The sequence below is a fragment of the Danio rerio genome, chromosome 23 (assembly GCF_052040795.2).
Source record: "Danio rerio strain M-AB ecotype USA chromosome 23, GRCz13ab, whole genome shotgun sequence".
NCBI classification, from domain to species: Eukaryota; Metazoa; Chordata; class Actinopteri; order Cypriniformes; family Danionidae; genus Danio; species Danio rerio.
The window spans coordinates 46,580,910-46,597,810 of NC_141043.1; the positions used below are offsets into that span (position 1 = coordinate 46,580,910).

The 16,901-nt window shown below is 37.3% G+C and overlaps 1 protein-coding gene across 10 annotated transcripts in view; it reads left to right on the forward strand.

The window, feature by feature from the left end:
• Positions 1–16,901, forward strand: part of quoa (quattro a) — a 74,512-nt gene that overhangs the window by 41,724 nt on the left and 15,887 nt on the right. For 8 of the 10 annotated variants that reach the window (XM_087307627.1, XM_087307626.1, XM_087307625.1 and 5 more), the window contains exons 9-17: positions 2,261–2,359; positions 2,438–2,589; positions 2,810–2,948; positions 4,600–4,722; positions 6,864–7,055; positions 9,292–9,607; positions 9,697–10,114; positions 16,128–16,377; positions 16,472–16,555. In XM_087307627.1, the coding sequence (XP_087163753.1) occupies positions 2,261–2,359; positions 2,438–2,589; positions 2,810–2,948; positions 4,600–4,722; positions 6,864–7,055; positions 9,292–9,607; positions 9,697–10,114; positions 16,128–16,377; positions 16,472–16,555 (1,773 nt within the window). Of the gene's footprint in view, positions 1–2,260; positions 2,360–2,437; positions 2,609–2,809; positions 2,949–4,599; positions 4,723–6,863; positions 7,056–9,291; positions 9,608–9,696; positions 10,115–16,127; positions 16,378–16,471; positions 16,556–16,901 lie in introns of those variants that run through there. The other 2 variants (XM_087307628.1, XM_087307629.1) reach the window with 2 other exon arrangements.

The following is a 16,901-nucleotide window of genomic DNA, read 5'->3' on the forward strand; positions in this document are numbered from 1 at the left end:
AGATTAGATTAAACTTTATTGTCACTGTGCAAAGTACAGTACAGAGCCAATGAAATGCAGATAGCATCTTACCAGAAGTGCAAATAACAAAAAGTATAAAAAAATATGTATTTATAACTTTATGGAATATAATGCAAGCTAGATGAGTTTAAGGGTGGGTGGTAGGTGGTGGGGCGGGTGCATGGACCAGTTCAATGCATCTATCCTTATACAATGAGTGCCTCATACAGTGAGGCAAGTAATCACAGCAAGTTACATAATATATATATATATATATATATATATATATATATATATATATATATATATATATATATATATATATATATATATACACACACACACACACACACATGCATACATATATTTATATATATATATATATATATATATATATATATATATATATACACATACATGCACACATACATACATATATATATATATATATATATATATATATATATATATATATATATATATATATATACACATACATACATACATACATACACATACATACATACATACATACATACATACTTGTTTACATATTTGTGTAGTTTTAAAATATGATATTATTATTATTATAAATTATTTAAAGTTGTAGTAGTGATCGTTGTCGTGGTAGTGGTCGGTGTCGTCATTGGAGTTGTAGTAGTCATAATAGTACTAGTCAACCTAGTGGTAGTAGTAGGTCAGAGGTTGTCGTAGTAGTAAGTCATAGTATTAGTAGGTCGTAGCTGTAGTAGTAGATCAAAGTAGTAGTAGGTTGTAGCAGTAGTCGTAGTAGCAGTAGTAGGTCAAAGTAGTAGTAGTTCATAGCAGTAGTAGTACTTGTTGTGGTAGTAGGTCAAAGTAGTAGTAGGTCGTAGCAGTGGTCGTAGTAGTAGTAGGTTTTAGCAGTGGTAAGTTTTTATATATATATATATATATATATATATATATATATATATATATATATATATATATATATATATATATATAAAACTACTACAACGACTACTACAATCTACTACTATGACCTACTGCTACAACTACTACTACTATTATCACCTACCACTACAAACTACTGCTACTACCACAACTATCACCTACTACTACTACTACTACTACAACCTACTACTTCTGCTACGACCTACAACTACTACTACTATTATGACCAACTACTACGACGACTACTACTACTACTGTTATGACCTACTACGACCTACTACTACTACTTTGACCTGCTACTAGGTTGACTACTGCTACTACCTACTACTACTTTGACCTATTACCATGTGACTACTACTACTGCTATGACTTACCACTGCTAAAACCTACTACTACTACTTTGACCTACTACCACAACAAGTACTACTACTGCTATGAACTACTTCTACTTTGACCTACTACTGCTACTACGACTACTGCTACAACCTACTACTAACTTTGATCTACTACTACAGCTACGACCTACTAATACTATGACTTACTACTACGACAACCTCTGACGACCACTACTATGACGACCTACTACTACCACTAGGTTGACTAGTACTATTATGACTACTAAAACTCCAATGACGACACCGACCACTACCACGACAACGATCACTACTACAACTTTTAATAATAATAATATCATATTTTAAAACTACACAAATATGTAAACATGCACAACTTAATCCAACGATATAAGCTATTATAAATGAAGAGTTTATTTACAAAAACACAGTTATACAGTAATAGAGTTTTAAGACATCATGTTTTTATGTTGTGTACTGAAGAGCACAATTGTAAAGAAAAAATTATTTATGGACATCATTTAAACAGCAGTTTTCAGAAACTAATTTTTACATTCAGCATTGAAGAGTACAACTGCAAAAACTACATTAGTTTTTTTCCCAATTAACACTTCACAAAGTAATATTAAATTTATTTTAATATAAACATAATTGTACTATATTCGCCATATTTGTAAATATTTTATATAGCCATTTAATTTATTTTATTATGCTTGAAATATTATATAAATTCTAAAAGATTAAGCAACATTAAAGAAAGAAATATGATATTATTTTATAAACAGTTGAATAAATATCATTAATTGGCTAATTAAAATAAATATAACAATAATAAAAAATAAAAATATATATACACAAATACTATTAGAAAACAAAGTTGTTTTAAATATCGTTTAGTAAATATATAATGTATGTGTACAAGTATAACTATTTATGAATACATCTATAACATGCTTAACTTCATGTTACAGAAACTGTATCCGTTTGTGTCTGACCTGCAAGATGCATCCGCTCTTCTATCAGGAGCTATAAAGAAACTAGAAGGTGTTCATAAAATCGACACAGTGCAGGTAATGAAACACCTGTCAAGTGAACAAACTCATGCTGTGCTTACCTGAAGATAATGAATGATCCGACTGTGAAATCAGGATGTGCAGCAGTGCATTAAGGAGCAGGCGGCTCTAATGAAGAATGTGCTGGAAGACGCCCGATTGGTCGAGCTGCAGAGAGGAGGCGGAGCCATGCTGGCACGGCTGAGGCGGGAAACTGACGTGAGGTCACCACACTGCGAACAAAGCCGGTGAAGACACTCATTTGAAGTACACACTCATGTCTGAAATTCGAGTACTTTCAAGAACCCTACTGTTAATGTGAAATCCTATTTATTATCGCTTATTTAGGGACTCTACTTTAGAGATTTGTTTTCATCATGACTCCAGTGATACTACAAGTTCTACAGTGTTTAAATATAGCCTATTTTCACTCACCTTGTAGTAAACGATGTGCAATTTTCTTCACAGTGAGGTGATTGATACGGTCACTCATCTGTACAATGGCATGGAGGAGCAGGTGCACGTTCTGGCCAGAAAGTCTAACATGTCCCTGCAGCACCTGGACTTCCTGTTGCAGCTCCGACACATGGAGGCCAGGTTTGCACAGGTATAAACACACAAAAATGATTGACTTTAACCTTCTTAAATGACACTGAAATACTCATTGGAAAACAAACCGGGTGTGTTAACTTTCATGAAGAAACATTTTGTAAGCATCGCTATAAAGTGGCCATATATGGTTCTTTGCCAGACAAAGGGTTGAAGACAAAAAAAAATTAAGAGGTCCAACCAAAACTGCATTTACTTAATTAAAATAGAGTAAAAATATTGTGATTTATTGCAATTAAAATTGGTGTTGTGAATATAATGTTAAATGTAATTTATTCTCATTAAATATTTTGAACGAATTAATTGTTATTATTAAATGCTGGAATTTCAGCATCATTATTGCAACATGCAGTAATTTGTTTCTATTATCATTTATATGCACACTCTGGCCACATTATTAGGTACACCTGGCCAACTGCTTGTTAACACAAATATCTAATCATGAATCACATGGCAGCAACTCACTGCATTTAGGCATGTAGACATGGTCAAGACAATCTGGTGCAGTTCAAAGCGAGCATCAGAATGGGAAAGAAAGGGGATTTAAGTGACTTTGGTGCCAGACGAGCTGGAGTATTTCAGAAACTGCTGATCTACTTGGATTTTCATGCACAACCATCTCTAGGGTTAACAGAGAATGTTCCAAAAAAGAGGAAATATCCGGTGAGCGGCAGTTCTGTAGGCGCAAATGCCTTGTTGATGCCAGAGGTCAGAGGAGAATGGCTCAACTGGTTCAACTTCCAGCTGATAGAAAGGCAACAGTAACTCAAATAAGCACTCGCTACAGCTGAGGTCTGCAGAAGAGCATCTCTGAACACACAACACGTCCAACCTCGAGGCGGATGGGCTACAGCAGCAGAAGACCACACCGGGTGCCGCTCCTGTCAGCTAAGAACAGGAAACTGAGGCTACAATTCACACAGACTCACCAAAACTGGACATAGAAGATTGGAGAAATATTGCCTGCTCTGATGAGTCTCCATTTCTGCTGACACATTCGGATGCTCGGGTCAGAATTTGGCATCAACAACATGAAAGCATGGATCCATCCTGCCTTGTATCAGAAGTTCAGGCTGGTGGTGGTGGTGTTATGGTGTGGGGGAATTTTCTTGCCACATTTTGGGTTCATTAGTACCAATTGAGCATCGTGTCAATGCTAAGCATTGCTCCTGACCATGTCCATCCCTTTATGACCACAGTGTCTCCATCTTCTGATGGCCACTTCCAGCAGGATAACACGCCATGTCATAAAGCGTGAATCATCTCAGACTGGTTTCTTGAACATGACAATGAGTTCACTCAAATGGCCTCCACAGTCACCAGAACTCAATCCAATAGAGCACCTTTGGGATGTGGTGGAAAGGGAGATTCGCATCATGGATGTGCAGCTGACAAATCTACAGCAAGTGCGTGATGCTAGAATGTCAATATGGAGCAAAATCTCTGAGGAATGTTTCCAGTACTTTGTTGAATCTATGCCACAAAGGATTAAGCCAGCTCTAAAGGCAAAAGGGGGTCCAACCCGGTACTAGTAAGGTGTACCTAATAAAGTGGTCGGTGAGTGTAGATAAATGTTAATTTATTATTATTGATGATGCTTTTCTAAGATTATAAATGTCTTTACTGATTCACCTTGATCTCTACTGTAGATTAAGGAATGGTTCGACACCGAAGGAGAAACACAGCTCCTGCAGGCTGAATCAGTGGATGAATCCAGTGAACAAATACAACAAACCTTGCAGACATTCAAAGCTTTTCTCTCTGAAGCAAACGTAAGTATAAATGAAGAACACTTGTAGTGCACTGCTGCAGAAGTGACTTAAACATGTTAAAGCCAGCATGAAAGTCTTTGTGTTTTCTACTAGGATGTGTTGGGAGTGTGAACAAATGTAGACGGGTTTAATTTTGTCCACTGGGAAAAGGATGGTTTGGGTTTGCTATTGGTGGGTCTCATTTGATTGACAGTTTGATGCCGCACCCATACCAGTGAACACCAATCAGAAAAGTGAAAATGTCGAAGATGGAGAAACTATTTTAAAATAGAAATGGTGACAAATAAAGGGCCCAATACTAATCCCAGAGGAACACCAGATTGAACCGCACCAACCTGCAATCACACCAAACTGCTTGCGATCAGAAAATCAGGACTAAAACCATTTCAATGTAGACCCAGAAACTCCAAAAACCGAGAAAATCTGGTGTGCACTGCTGCAGAAGTGACCTGAAAACTTTACAGTCAAAAGTGTTTCATGGTAAAGTGACTTAACATTAATGCTAGCATAAACATATGAGTAAGAGATTGATCCCGCCCCCATGCCAGTGAACACCAATCAGAAAAATGAAGTTGTTGGCTAGACAGACTTTACTTTAGGAGAACGCTTAATACTTTATCACCTGCGACTCGTTTGTGTTCTGACCACTTGTGCTTGGCTGTACACTATATCAATAAAGTGTTTAGACTTTTAAAAACACTGCTGTGATACACTGAGCCACTAAACATTGTTCTTATGAGGTTTTTCAACAGGAGGAAAACGCAAATTACTTCCAAACACTTCAGATATAGTCTGTGTTAGTTAATGTAAGACTATTGATGAACTCCAGCATAACACTGTATGACAAAGCTTCAGATGACTGATCTAGAGCCCACAGCTAAACAATCTGTCAGATTCTGGAGTGCATTACAGCTCTAAATATAAATGATAAATGATCTTAAATAAAACAAATACATGTTTATAGATGGTATATAAGTATGTAACTCTACTCACATGGGAAACGGAGGCCACGTGAATGGTTTGTGAGCACAATTAAGTGCACTCAGCATGCCATGCCATCTAATAATTGTAGGAAACAAGTCCAAAAGGCAGTTGACTGTGTAAAGCCACATAAAACAACACAGAAATACGATAAATATGCCGAGTTCAGTGGCTAATCTGCAGGATTCAGCTGAGGTGACGTGACGGCGACTGGCGAGATCTAACTGTCACTCGAGTGGCCACGCCCTTAATTATGCAAACTTAATATAACTTAATATAAAGGAAACGGATGAGTTATAAAAAAAATTCACCCCCCTCACAGTTGTCATGAAAGGTAATATTAGCTGTATTAACCAAAATCTTTCTGTACCAGGCTGTAAACACCTTTTTTACTGCTGTAACGTCGGCCATTCTAACAGTGGGCTCAATTGAAATTTGCTGTTTCAATTGAGCACCAATCTGAAAAGTGAAGTTGTTGAAGATGATGTTCATTCATTCATGTTCCTTCGGCTTAGTCCCTTATGTATCAGGGGTTGTCAAAGCAGAATGAACCGCCAACTATTCTGTCATATGTTTTACGCAGTGGACGCCTTTCCAGTCACAACCCAGTACTGGGAAACACCCATACACTCTCACATTCATGCACTACGGCCAATTTAGTTCATCCAATTTCACCTATAGCGCATGTGTTGGTGGGGAAAACCAGAGCACTCGAAGGAAACCCACGCCAGCACGGGGAGAACATGCAAACTCCACACAGAAATGGCAACTGACCCAGCCGAGGTTCGAACCGGCGACCTTCTTGCTGTGAGGCCACTAGGTTAATTAGGTTGAAGTTAGAGTATTTAGGCAAGTCATTGCATAATGGGTTTGTTCCGGAGACAATCCAAAACAAATGTTGCTTGAAGGGGCTAATAATATTGACATTAAAATGGTTTTAAAAACCCTACAAACTGCTTTTATTCTAGCTGAAATTAAACAAATAAGACTTTTTCCAGAAGAAAAAATGTTTTAAAAAAACACAGGAGGGCGAATAATTTTGCCTTCAACTGTATGCAGTGTGTACTCATTTCATAGTGACTTTAAAGATTAAACATAATCTATTGCCATGTTATTTGTCTGTTAAAATATTTCTTGCAATGTTTTTTTGGTGGAAACAGGAGCGGAAGCACCAGGCGATGATGCTGGTGTCGGATGCGGAGCGCATTCAGGGCCCAAACTATCCCGAGACGGAGGTGTTTCACAGGATGGTGTCCATGTTTAAGTCTAGTGTGTCTGATTTCGTGTCTCGAGCAGAGCGCTGCTGTGAAGAGCTGGCGATGATGGTCTACATCTGCCACATCTGTGAGAGGGTACGGCATCCAGCTACTCTCATTTCAGTTCTAGTACACAAAAATTAAGATTCAGCACACACATCAGTTTTCAAATTTACAGTTACTTCAGTCAAAATCTAATGCAAGCATACAAATTCCATCAAAGCCAATTTTATGTTATATAAATAAACAAAACCCCAATAGACACAGAAAACACACATGCTTGTAGTTGTTGTGGATCTTAATTACTTGTTAGCAACATAATGGCTTCAATATTCACATCATAGATTGGATTTTCATTTCGTTTTCATGAACATGAAGTTTGTAAACCATAATAACTGTTATTAAAAATGCTGTGTTAAAAAAACCTTACGGGCTAAGGCTACAAACTAAAGAGCTTTAGTTTTGATAAGTTAGTCAAACTCAGATAATAAAAGAAATAATAAAATCATGCTGCCACCTAGTGGAGTGTCATATGTTTTACTGCACTTGCTGATTTTATATGCATATGCAATAAATGTACTTTGGTAATCTAACTTGCAGTTAAATGTACTATATAAATAAAGAAGTTGAAGTATAGCACAATTAGAAATATGGTTTCAAAAGTAGAAATGCTTTTTCTGTACCTTTATCTCTTCATGGTTGGACTATTGTAATGTTCAGTACACTTGGATGAACAAATATAACAATTGCAAGTTGTGCAGAGTGCTGTTTCTGTGTTGTGGCTCCAACGTTCTGGCTCTCTCTTTCTCAAGCACTGAGAACTCTGGGCTCAGTTGAATCTTTTAAAAACATTTTAAAAACAGCTTTTAAATCAACAGTATGTCGAGCTGGTGTTATGTTTGGAGTTCTTTGTAAATGGATTTTAACCTGTTTTGATTTGTTAGGGTTCTCTTTTACTAGAAAGCACTTAGTGACTTCTTGTCTGTGAAAGGTGTTATATAAATACATTTTACTTTACTTACCTTACCTATTTACTTACCTACTTTATTTACTTTACATACCTACCTTACGTAGTTTAACTTACTAACCTTATTTTTACTTTTTAATTTTTACTTTAATTACTTAACATACCTTTATTTGACTTACCTTAATAAACTTACTTTACATTCTTGATTTACCTTTAACTTATGTTATTAACCTTACTTAACTAACTTGCTGTTTTTACCTTATTTACCTTACTTTACTTGCCTTTACTTACCTTATTTCTTTTAATTACCTTGGTTACTTTATTTGCCTTAACTTACCTTACTTTGCTTACCTTTTCTTAACTTACTTTACTTACCTTACTTTACTTGCCTTAACTTACCTTAATTACCTTACTTTACTTGCCTTAACTTACCTTAATTACCTTACTTGCCTTAACTTACCTTAATTACCTTACTTTACTTGCCTTAACTTACCTTAATTACCTTACTTTACTTGCCTTAACTTACCTTAATTACCTTACTTTACTTGCCTTAACTTACCTTAATTACCTTACTTTACTTGCCTTAACTTACCTTAATTACCTTACTTGCCTTAACTTACCTTAATTACCTTACTTTACTTGCCTTAACTTACCTTAATTACCTTACTTTACTTACCTTACTTAACCTACTTAATTAACTTAACTTAGTTACTTTACTAACCTTAGTTACTTTATTTACCTTAACTTACTTCACTTGCTTTAACTTACCTTAATTAACTAATTTGCCCTACTTAACCTACTTAATTAACTTAACTTAGTTACTATAGTTAACTTACTTCGTTCATTCATTTTCTTGTCGGCTTAGTCCCTTTATTTATCCGGGGTCACCACAGCGGAGTAAACCGCCAACTTATCCAGCAACTTATCCAGCAAATTTTTACACAGTGAATGTCCTTTCAGCTGTAACCCATCTCTGGGAAACATCCACACACACACACACACACTACGCCCAATACCCAATTCACCTGTACCGCATGTCTTTGGACTGTGGGGGAAACCGGAGCACCCGGAGGAATCCCACGCGAATGCAGGGAGAACATGCAAACTCCACACAGAAACGCCAACTAAGCCGAGGTTTGAACCAGCAACTCAGCGACCTTCTTGCTGTGAGGTGACAGCACTACCTACTGCGCCACTGCATCGCTCACTTTCTTACTTACTTACTTGCTTATTTTATTTTACTTGCTTGCCTTACTTTGCTTACCTTTACTTACAGTACCTTACATAATTTGGAACACACCTATTGTGCCCAAAAAAAAAAAGTGTACCTTTTGTTAGCCACCCCTGATCAGTGTTTGTGTTCAGGCTTCAGCCGTGGCGGGCGACTGCAGGCTGTGTTTGGAGCAGGAGTCGCTCTGCTGTCCTGCAGATGAGCAGCACTGGGCTCGACTCCACGCTCACCTGCAGAGGCTAGATGAGTTTCCTCCAGAGCTTCTGCAGGACGTCCGGACACAGGCCTGTGCTCTGAGCAGCTCCAGGGCTCTGCGGGTGTGGGACGCTGCCTGGGTGAAGTGTGAGGAGGTGCGGAGGATGCTGGAAGAGAGACTGATGCTGCTGGAGGGAGATCAGACACACCATGGACATCACACTGACTGGACTACAGGTCAGTGTGATGCTACAGGTGAGAAATAAAATTCACAAGAGGGTGAATAGTTTTGACTTCAACTGTACATGTTTATCATGAAATTAAAATGTCGGTCTATCACACAGCACTAGAAGATGAAGAACGCGAGTGTGTGCCTGAATCAGAGACGCGAGCGAATCGATCAAGAGACAGCATCCACAACACAGTCACCTGCTTCAACTTCAGATCCAAACCCCGACGAGACTCCAAAAATACAGCGACCACCAGAGAAACCCCGGCAGACTGCAGTCAGAGAGGCAGAAGCAGCAGCAGGAGAGCAGCTCCGGAGCAGAGGGCAGTTTCTGGGGCTCCTGTTGGCTGTCAGTGGTTCCCTTGGCAGAACACAGTGAACAGAAGCAGCAGCCGGCGCTCGGAGCTGCACATCACTGAGCCCATCCAGCGGCACAACAGCTTCAGCTCTCAGACACACGACACACATGGAGACGCGTGGAGAAATGAAGGAGAAAACACTGCAGACACACACGAGAGTCCCAGCAGAAGCATGTGAGTTATACGAGATACATTATATTGAAACATGTTCATATTTATTTACCAAAGCAACTAACCACGGAGTTATGGGATCAGAAAATCCTCAATCTGTAAACAGGCCCGGATTGGCTAATCGGGAGTACCGGGAGAATTCCCGGTGGGCCTGTCCGTTTTTTGGCCTAGAGGGCCGGTGTCCTTAGCTGCTTGCACTCTCAGCAGTCACACTTTTTTCATCTATTTATGTATTTGACCATAGCTTCACTCTTTTTCTTCATTATTCTGCCGCAGCGCCTCTCTTCTTATTTATTTTCTCGCAGCCCCGTGAGCAAAATGCAGCCTGCAGGTTAACTAACGTTAATGTTGATGTAACGTTAACTATAATCATTCGACCCCAAACAGCGAATTCGAATAATTAATATTAATGAATAATACACCTGCTCAATGAAAATTAGATGATTCACTACATTAATAAATCTGACATAACTTGATCAGAAATCTAAAAAGGGGAGATTAAGCCATCAATAGAAAATAATACCATGTCTTGCAGGTCACAGTCTAATACTTTTTTCCCCTCTCGCTGCATTAGCGCTATAGTGGACCAGTGGTAAATATGTTGCGTTACTACATCGTCCAACCCGTGTTTGAATCTCACCTGGAAAATAAGTATATATATATATATATATATATATATATATATATATATATATATATATATATATATATATATATACACACACACACTGTAAATATATATATATATATATATATATATATATATATATATATATATATATATATATATACACACACTGTAAATATATATATATATATATATATATATATATATATATATATATATATGTATATATATATATATATATATATATTTTTTTTTTTTTTTTTTTTTTTTTACATTTTTATTGTTAAGACATATAATACTGTTAGGGCTTTTGAACATTTGAATTTCTAAAGCAGCTGTTTTCTTGAAAAAGACGTGATAGTGTCACTAGAAACTGAAGTGGAAATGACCTTATTTTAATATAGACAGTCGTGAACTGAGGTGGGCCGGTCTGGCTTGAAACTCCAGGGCTGAAAATGAGTCCCACTCCGGCCCTGTCTGTAAAAATGTGCATGATTTTAATTGAGGAAAATAAACATGAGTTATAGATGTTACCATTTTTTGAATTTGCAGTATACAACATACTTTGTAAAACTGTAAATTAAACGGCACAACTCAAGTTATTTATCAGTCATTTAGGGTGGGGTAATCAGTCATTTAGGGCAGGTCTATCAGTCCTTCTTTAAAATAAAAATAAAAAACTACTAACTACAAATATTTGAACACTGGTGTTTAATAGTAAAAAACAAATCTCAATACTTTTCATGTGCTATTGTTTTCCCTCTCTCCAAAAGCTTTCACTGGTGTGGGAAAGGTAAAGGTACAGTACAAAGAGCAAATGTAATTCTGGAGCACAAAACCAATCTTTAAAAAAATGTATATGTACATTTGAGTATCTAAAAATCCACTGTATGGGGCGCATTTATAGATTTTTATGCCATAAATCACTGATCATCAACTGGCAGCCCGCGGGCCAAATCCGGCCCGCTGAGCTGTTTAATCCGGCCCGCGACTGGATTCCAAAATTGTGAGGATCAAAAAGAAAATTAACTACCATAATAACTACCATTTGCCTATATTAAGAAAATTGTGGTCCACACTATTAAAGTAACTAAAAATAACAACAACTGAGTCTCTTGTCAGAATAACTACCATTTGCCTATATTAAGGCTACACTCCAAAATGAGGACAGACTATGCGGCGTTAAGCATTTATCGTTTCAAACAGGTTTAAAAAAAAAAAAAAAAAAAAAGGGAGGCATAATTTTCCTCATGCCCTAACTTAACAGGTTTTTTAATTTTTAAGTCTCAACAACATGCTTGAAACTAGCAGACTCCTCAGTACAGGACAAGGCAACTTAAAACAGCATGGTAAATAAATAACCTGGTACCAGAACAAAACAGGTCACAAATAAAGTTCGCACATCAAATGAAACGTTAAGTGGACTTGAATCAAATCACAATGCTGAACGGGCTACTCACAGTGCTTAATTAATGGCTAAAGTTACATTTCCCCTCTCACACCAACGTTTTCACATTAGGCTTGGCTGTTGTCAGACTTTTCAATGTGTCATAGGTCTCGGGACGAGATACCCAAAATGCGCTCAGGCTTTCAGCACCGGAGAGCCGCCTTCACATCGCCTGCGGCCTAAATTTCAGCCAGCTAGCTCTGAATGGCCGCCTCGTCAAATGGCAGCATTTTCAACGCGTTTGTGGGGAATTTTCTATCACTCCTAGTGGTTGACTGTGGTATAGGTGATGGGAGCCTGAATCAAATGCCTTTAATTTGTAATGAAATGTAATAAGTATAAACATTAAACATAATTTTAAGCCAAAATGAGATTGTTATTTGATTTTCTTCTTGGCAGTCCGGCCCCCAAGGAGACTGTCTGGTAAAACTCTGGCCCTCTGACAAATATAGTTGATGACCCCTGCCATAAATCATTAGAATATATTTACTAAAGGTCCTGTTTAATGAAGACATTGTAAATTTCCTATCATGATCTACAACCCCATATCAACAAAAAGTTGGGAAAGTATGAAAAACGCAAATAAAAAGTAGTGATTTCGAAATATACTAACTATAGTTTCTAAATGACTTGTGTTTCTATTACAGACAATACAACAACTTTTAATGTGTTCCTTGTGATTTTTCTTGTTTGTTTTTTCATTATAAACACGTTTTCCATTCCCACAAAAGTTGTAGCAGTAAAGCATTTACCACTTTGTAATCTTGCCATTCCTTTTCACAACACTTAAAAGACTTTTAGGGGTTGAAGGCACCAAGTGATGAAGGGTTTCAGGTGTAGTTTTGTCACATTCTTCCTGCAAACATGTCCTAAGGTCTTTGTTGTCGTGATGCACTTTAAAATGCGCCACACATTCTCTATTGGAGACAGGTCAGGACTGTAGGCGGGCCAGTCAAGTACCTGTATCCTCTTCCTTCACAGCAGGACTCTAATGTGTGTGGAATGTGGTTTCGCATTGTCTTGTTAAATTTGCACAGGCATCCCTGGAAAAGGCAGCAGCATATTGTGCTCCAAAATCTCTACAGTATGTGCTTTCAGCATTAATGGTGCATCACAGAAGTGCAAGTTACCTCTGCCAAGGGACTGACCACTGACACAACCCCATACCATGAGAGACCATGGCTTTTGGACTTGTTGCTGGAAACATGCAGGATGCTCCTGTTCTTCTTTGGTCCGGAGCACACAGCATCCAATCCTCCCAAAAGAAATACTGACTCATCTGACCACAGTACATGTTTTCACTGTGTGATGGTCCATCCCAGATGCCTCAGGGCCCAGATTAGTTAATGGTGCTTCTTGACACTGTTAACATAGGGCTTTCTTTTGGCATGGTACAGTCTTCACTGGCATTTGTGGATGTAACTAAATACTGTGGTACTTGACAAAGGTTTGCTGCAGTAGTCCTGAGCCCATGTGGTGATCTGGCTTATAGATGAATGAGGATTCTTGATGCAGTGCTGCCTGAGGGATCACGGTAGTTCATCTTAGGCTTGTGCCCTTGTTCTTTACACACTGAAATTCCTCCAGAATCCTTGATTCTTTTAATGATGTTCTGCACTGTTGAAGGTGAAATATCCAAATGTCTTCCTATCTTTCTTTGAGGAACATTGTTTTAAACATTTCAATCATTTTCTCACATTTTTGTTGAAAACTGGCGATCCTCGGCCCATCTTTGCTCCTAAAAGACTAGAGGCTCTATTTTGACGGTCCATGCGCAGAGCGCATAACGCAGGGCGCAAACGCTTTTAGGGCGTGTCAGACCGCATTTTTGCTAATTTAAGGACAGGAAAATCCGCTTTGCGCCAAGGTGCATGGTCTAAAAGGGTTGAGTTTATTTTCTTAATGAGTTATAGGTGTGTTTTGAGAATAAACCAATTAGAGTTTCATCTCCCATTCCCTTTAAGAGCCAGCTCCGTCGCGCCATAAGCGCATTCGCTATTTACAGGACGTAAAGTAAGTCTAAGTGGAAAAATTGAGCATTTCACAAGCAAACAGTTAACAGTTTTTTTAACAGAAAACAGTTAAACAGAGCATCTACTGCGTAAGAATGAGAGATAATGGATCTACTTTCACATTCGCTCGTGGATAGGGAAACCTTTACGCACAGACATCAATTAGTCTATAAATAATTCATTGCGTTTGTTAAGCGCAAATATTCGTTTCAAAACTATTTCTAAATTCAGCTCTAATTTCCAGCAAATGAATAAATTAATAATAATAACGAAGTGTGCTCAAAAACCTGAGTTATATCCTAAACACATGCTGTGCCCCTTATGGTCTAAAACCTGACGGACAAATCTAAGCTTGTTTTTAATAAAACAAATATAAATATGGATATAATAAATAATACTGCTAATAATAATAACATTATACAAAAGCAAATTGTTATGAATGAACTGAAAAAGCCACCCGAGATGAAGAAGACATAAAAGCAGTGATTTTTCATATTTATGTAGGCTAGAAAATAATATGTTTTGTAATATTTTAATCCTTTATATTTATATCCTATATCTATTCTTATTATATCCTATATATATCCTTAATATTTAATTTTTTTCATATGTAAAGATATTTGCCTATTGCTCTCTTGTGCATATTAAGCAGTGTGTAAGCGAGGCGCAACTCTGCGCTGGAGTTTAGACCGAGTTTGTTTTGGTCTAATGAAAAATCTTTTATAGTTTCTCAAAATAGCAACGCGCCAGCGGACCGCCTCAGAACGCCTTCCTTTTTAGACCAGAACGCCTATGGACGCACATATGAGTGCTAATGCATTTGCTATTTAAACAGCGTAGCGCAACACCTCAAAACGACTCCTGCGCCAAGCTGAAACTACCAAAAGACTATTGCGCCGCACCTTGCGCCACACTGCGCCGGGTGTATGATAGGGCCCTAGAACTTTCTTGGATGCTGCTTTTATAATGAAGTTGACCAGAAAAAAAAACATGAAATATTTTGTGTTTATGTTATCTGCAATGGAATACAAGTCAAAGACAATTTAGTAATCACTACTTCCTTTTTTTGTTTGCATATTCAATACTGTGCCAACCTTTTTTGATTTGGGGTTGTAATATATATCAGATTTTCTAAATGTAATTTTCTCTCAATTTTCTTTTTCCAATAGCTGCATCTCGGCCAAATATTGTCCAATCATAACAAACCATACATAAATAGAAAACTTAATTATTCAGCTTTCAAGTTACGTTTAAATCTCAATTTCCCAAAATGTACATATATGACTTGTTTTGTGGTCCAGGGTCACATAAGGACTTTATGTGACAATTGTAAACAACATGGCAAACATGTCTGGTCATGTTTATCCGCTTGTTAAGTGTAATGTCATGCGAAGCTGCTTCCAGGTCCAAGCGCTCTATTCAACTGAATGGGGAGACTCATGAAATAGTAATAATAAACGTTTACAAAGCAATTTAAGGCTTTCGAAAATCACGATCGCAGTATATATGTCCATGCCTAATATCCGATGGCCAGAAAGTGATTAATTTTTTTATAAATTGTTAAATTTTTGATATTTGTTATGTAGCAAGCCCAGAGATCGTTGATTGGAATAAAACGCGATCATAAACGAATGATTTCTCCACTCAAATGAATGGCGGCTTGGACCCGGAAACAGTATTACATACGTCACAAACACGTCACTACTTAACAAGCGGATAGAAATTATTATTTTAAAAAAAACCTAGATTTAAATAGCATGTAAATACCATCCTAAATATAGCTCTAACATAGTGCCATGTGCCTAGATTGTGTTCTATTCATAAGATTTTGTCGGCTGTACATTGAATCGTATATACATATCATTACCCTTTGGATCTACTGAGTTTTCTAATTTCAGAAATAAGTTCTGACCTGTATTTCCTCAACAGGAAGCTTCAGCGGATCATGGAGGAGCTCCTGCTGACGGAGGTGGAATATGTCCGCTCTCTGGGATACATCTTGACTCATTATTACCCCTTGCTGTCCAGACCGGATGTCCCGCAGGATCTGCGCGGCCAACGAGGGCGAATCTTCGGTAATCTGGAAAAACTCTACGACTTTCACTGTCAGCACTTCCAGCAGGAGCTGCAGGCCTGTCAAGCGGAGCCGCTGAGAGCGGGACGCTGCTTCCTCAATCACGTAAGACAACAATATATACTGTTATAATAATCATAATGCTTTCAAACGTTTACACAGTCTGAGTTCACTTTTGTACAAACATCTACTCAAACAGAGGGAGAGTTTTGGACTTTACGCACTTTACAGCAAAAACAAACCTCAATCTGATGCACTGATCCAACACCACAGATACTTCAAGGTAAGGAATTCAAGGTTTGCGAAACAAATCTGCATTTAAATGGTGATACTATCAGATATAATGATCTTCTAATAAAAATTACTTGTTTTTACTAATACTAAATTATTGTTTTATCTTATCAATAAAACTAAATAACATAAATTGTAATGAATATTATTTTACACACATTAATTGGACAAAAGCATCTGTTAAATGTAATTAAATATAAAATACAAATTTAAATTACACACAAATATATTTACATACACAAATATATAAAGACATACATATATAAACACTTTTTTACTCAATAATACAAGTATAATATAATACAAGATTCTATACGTTTTGTAATATTATTTATATA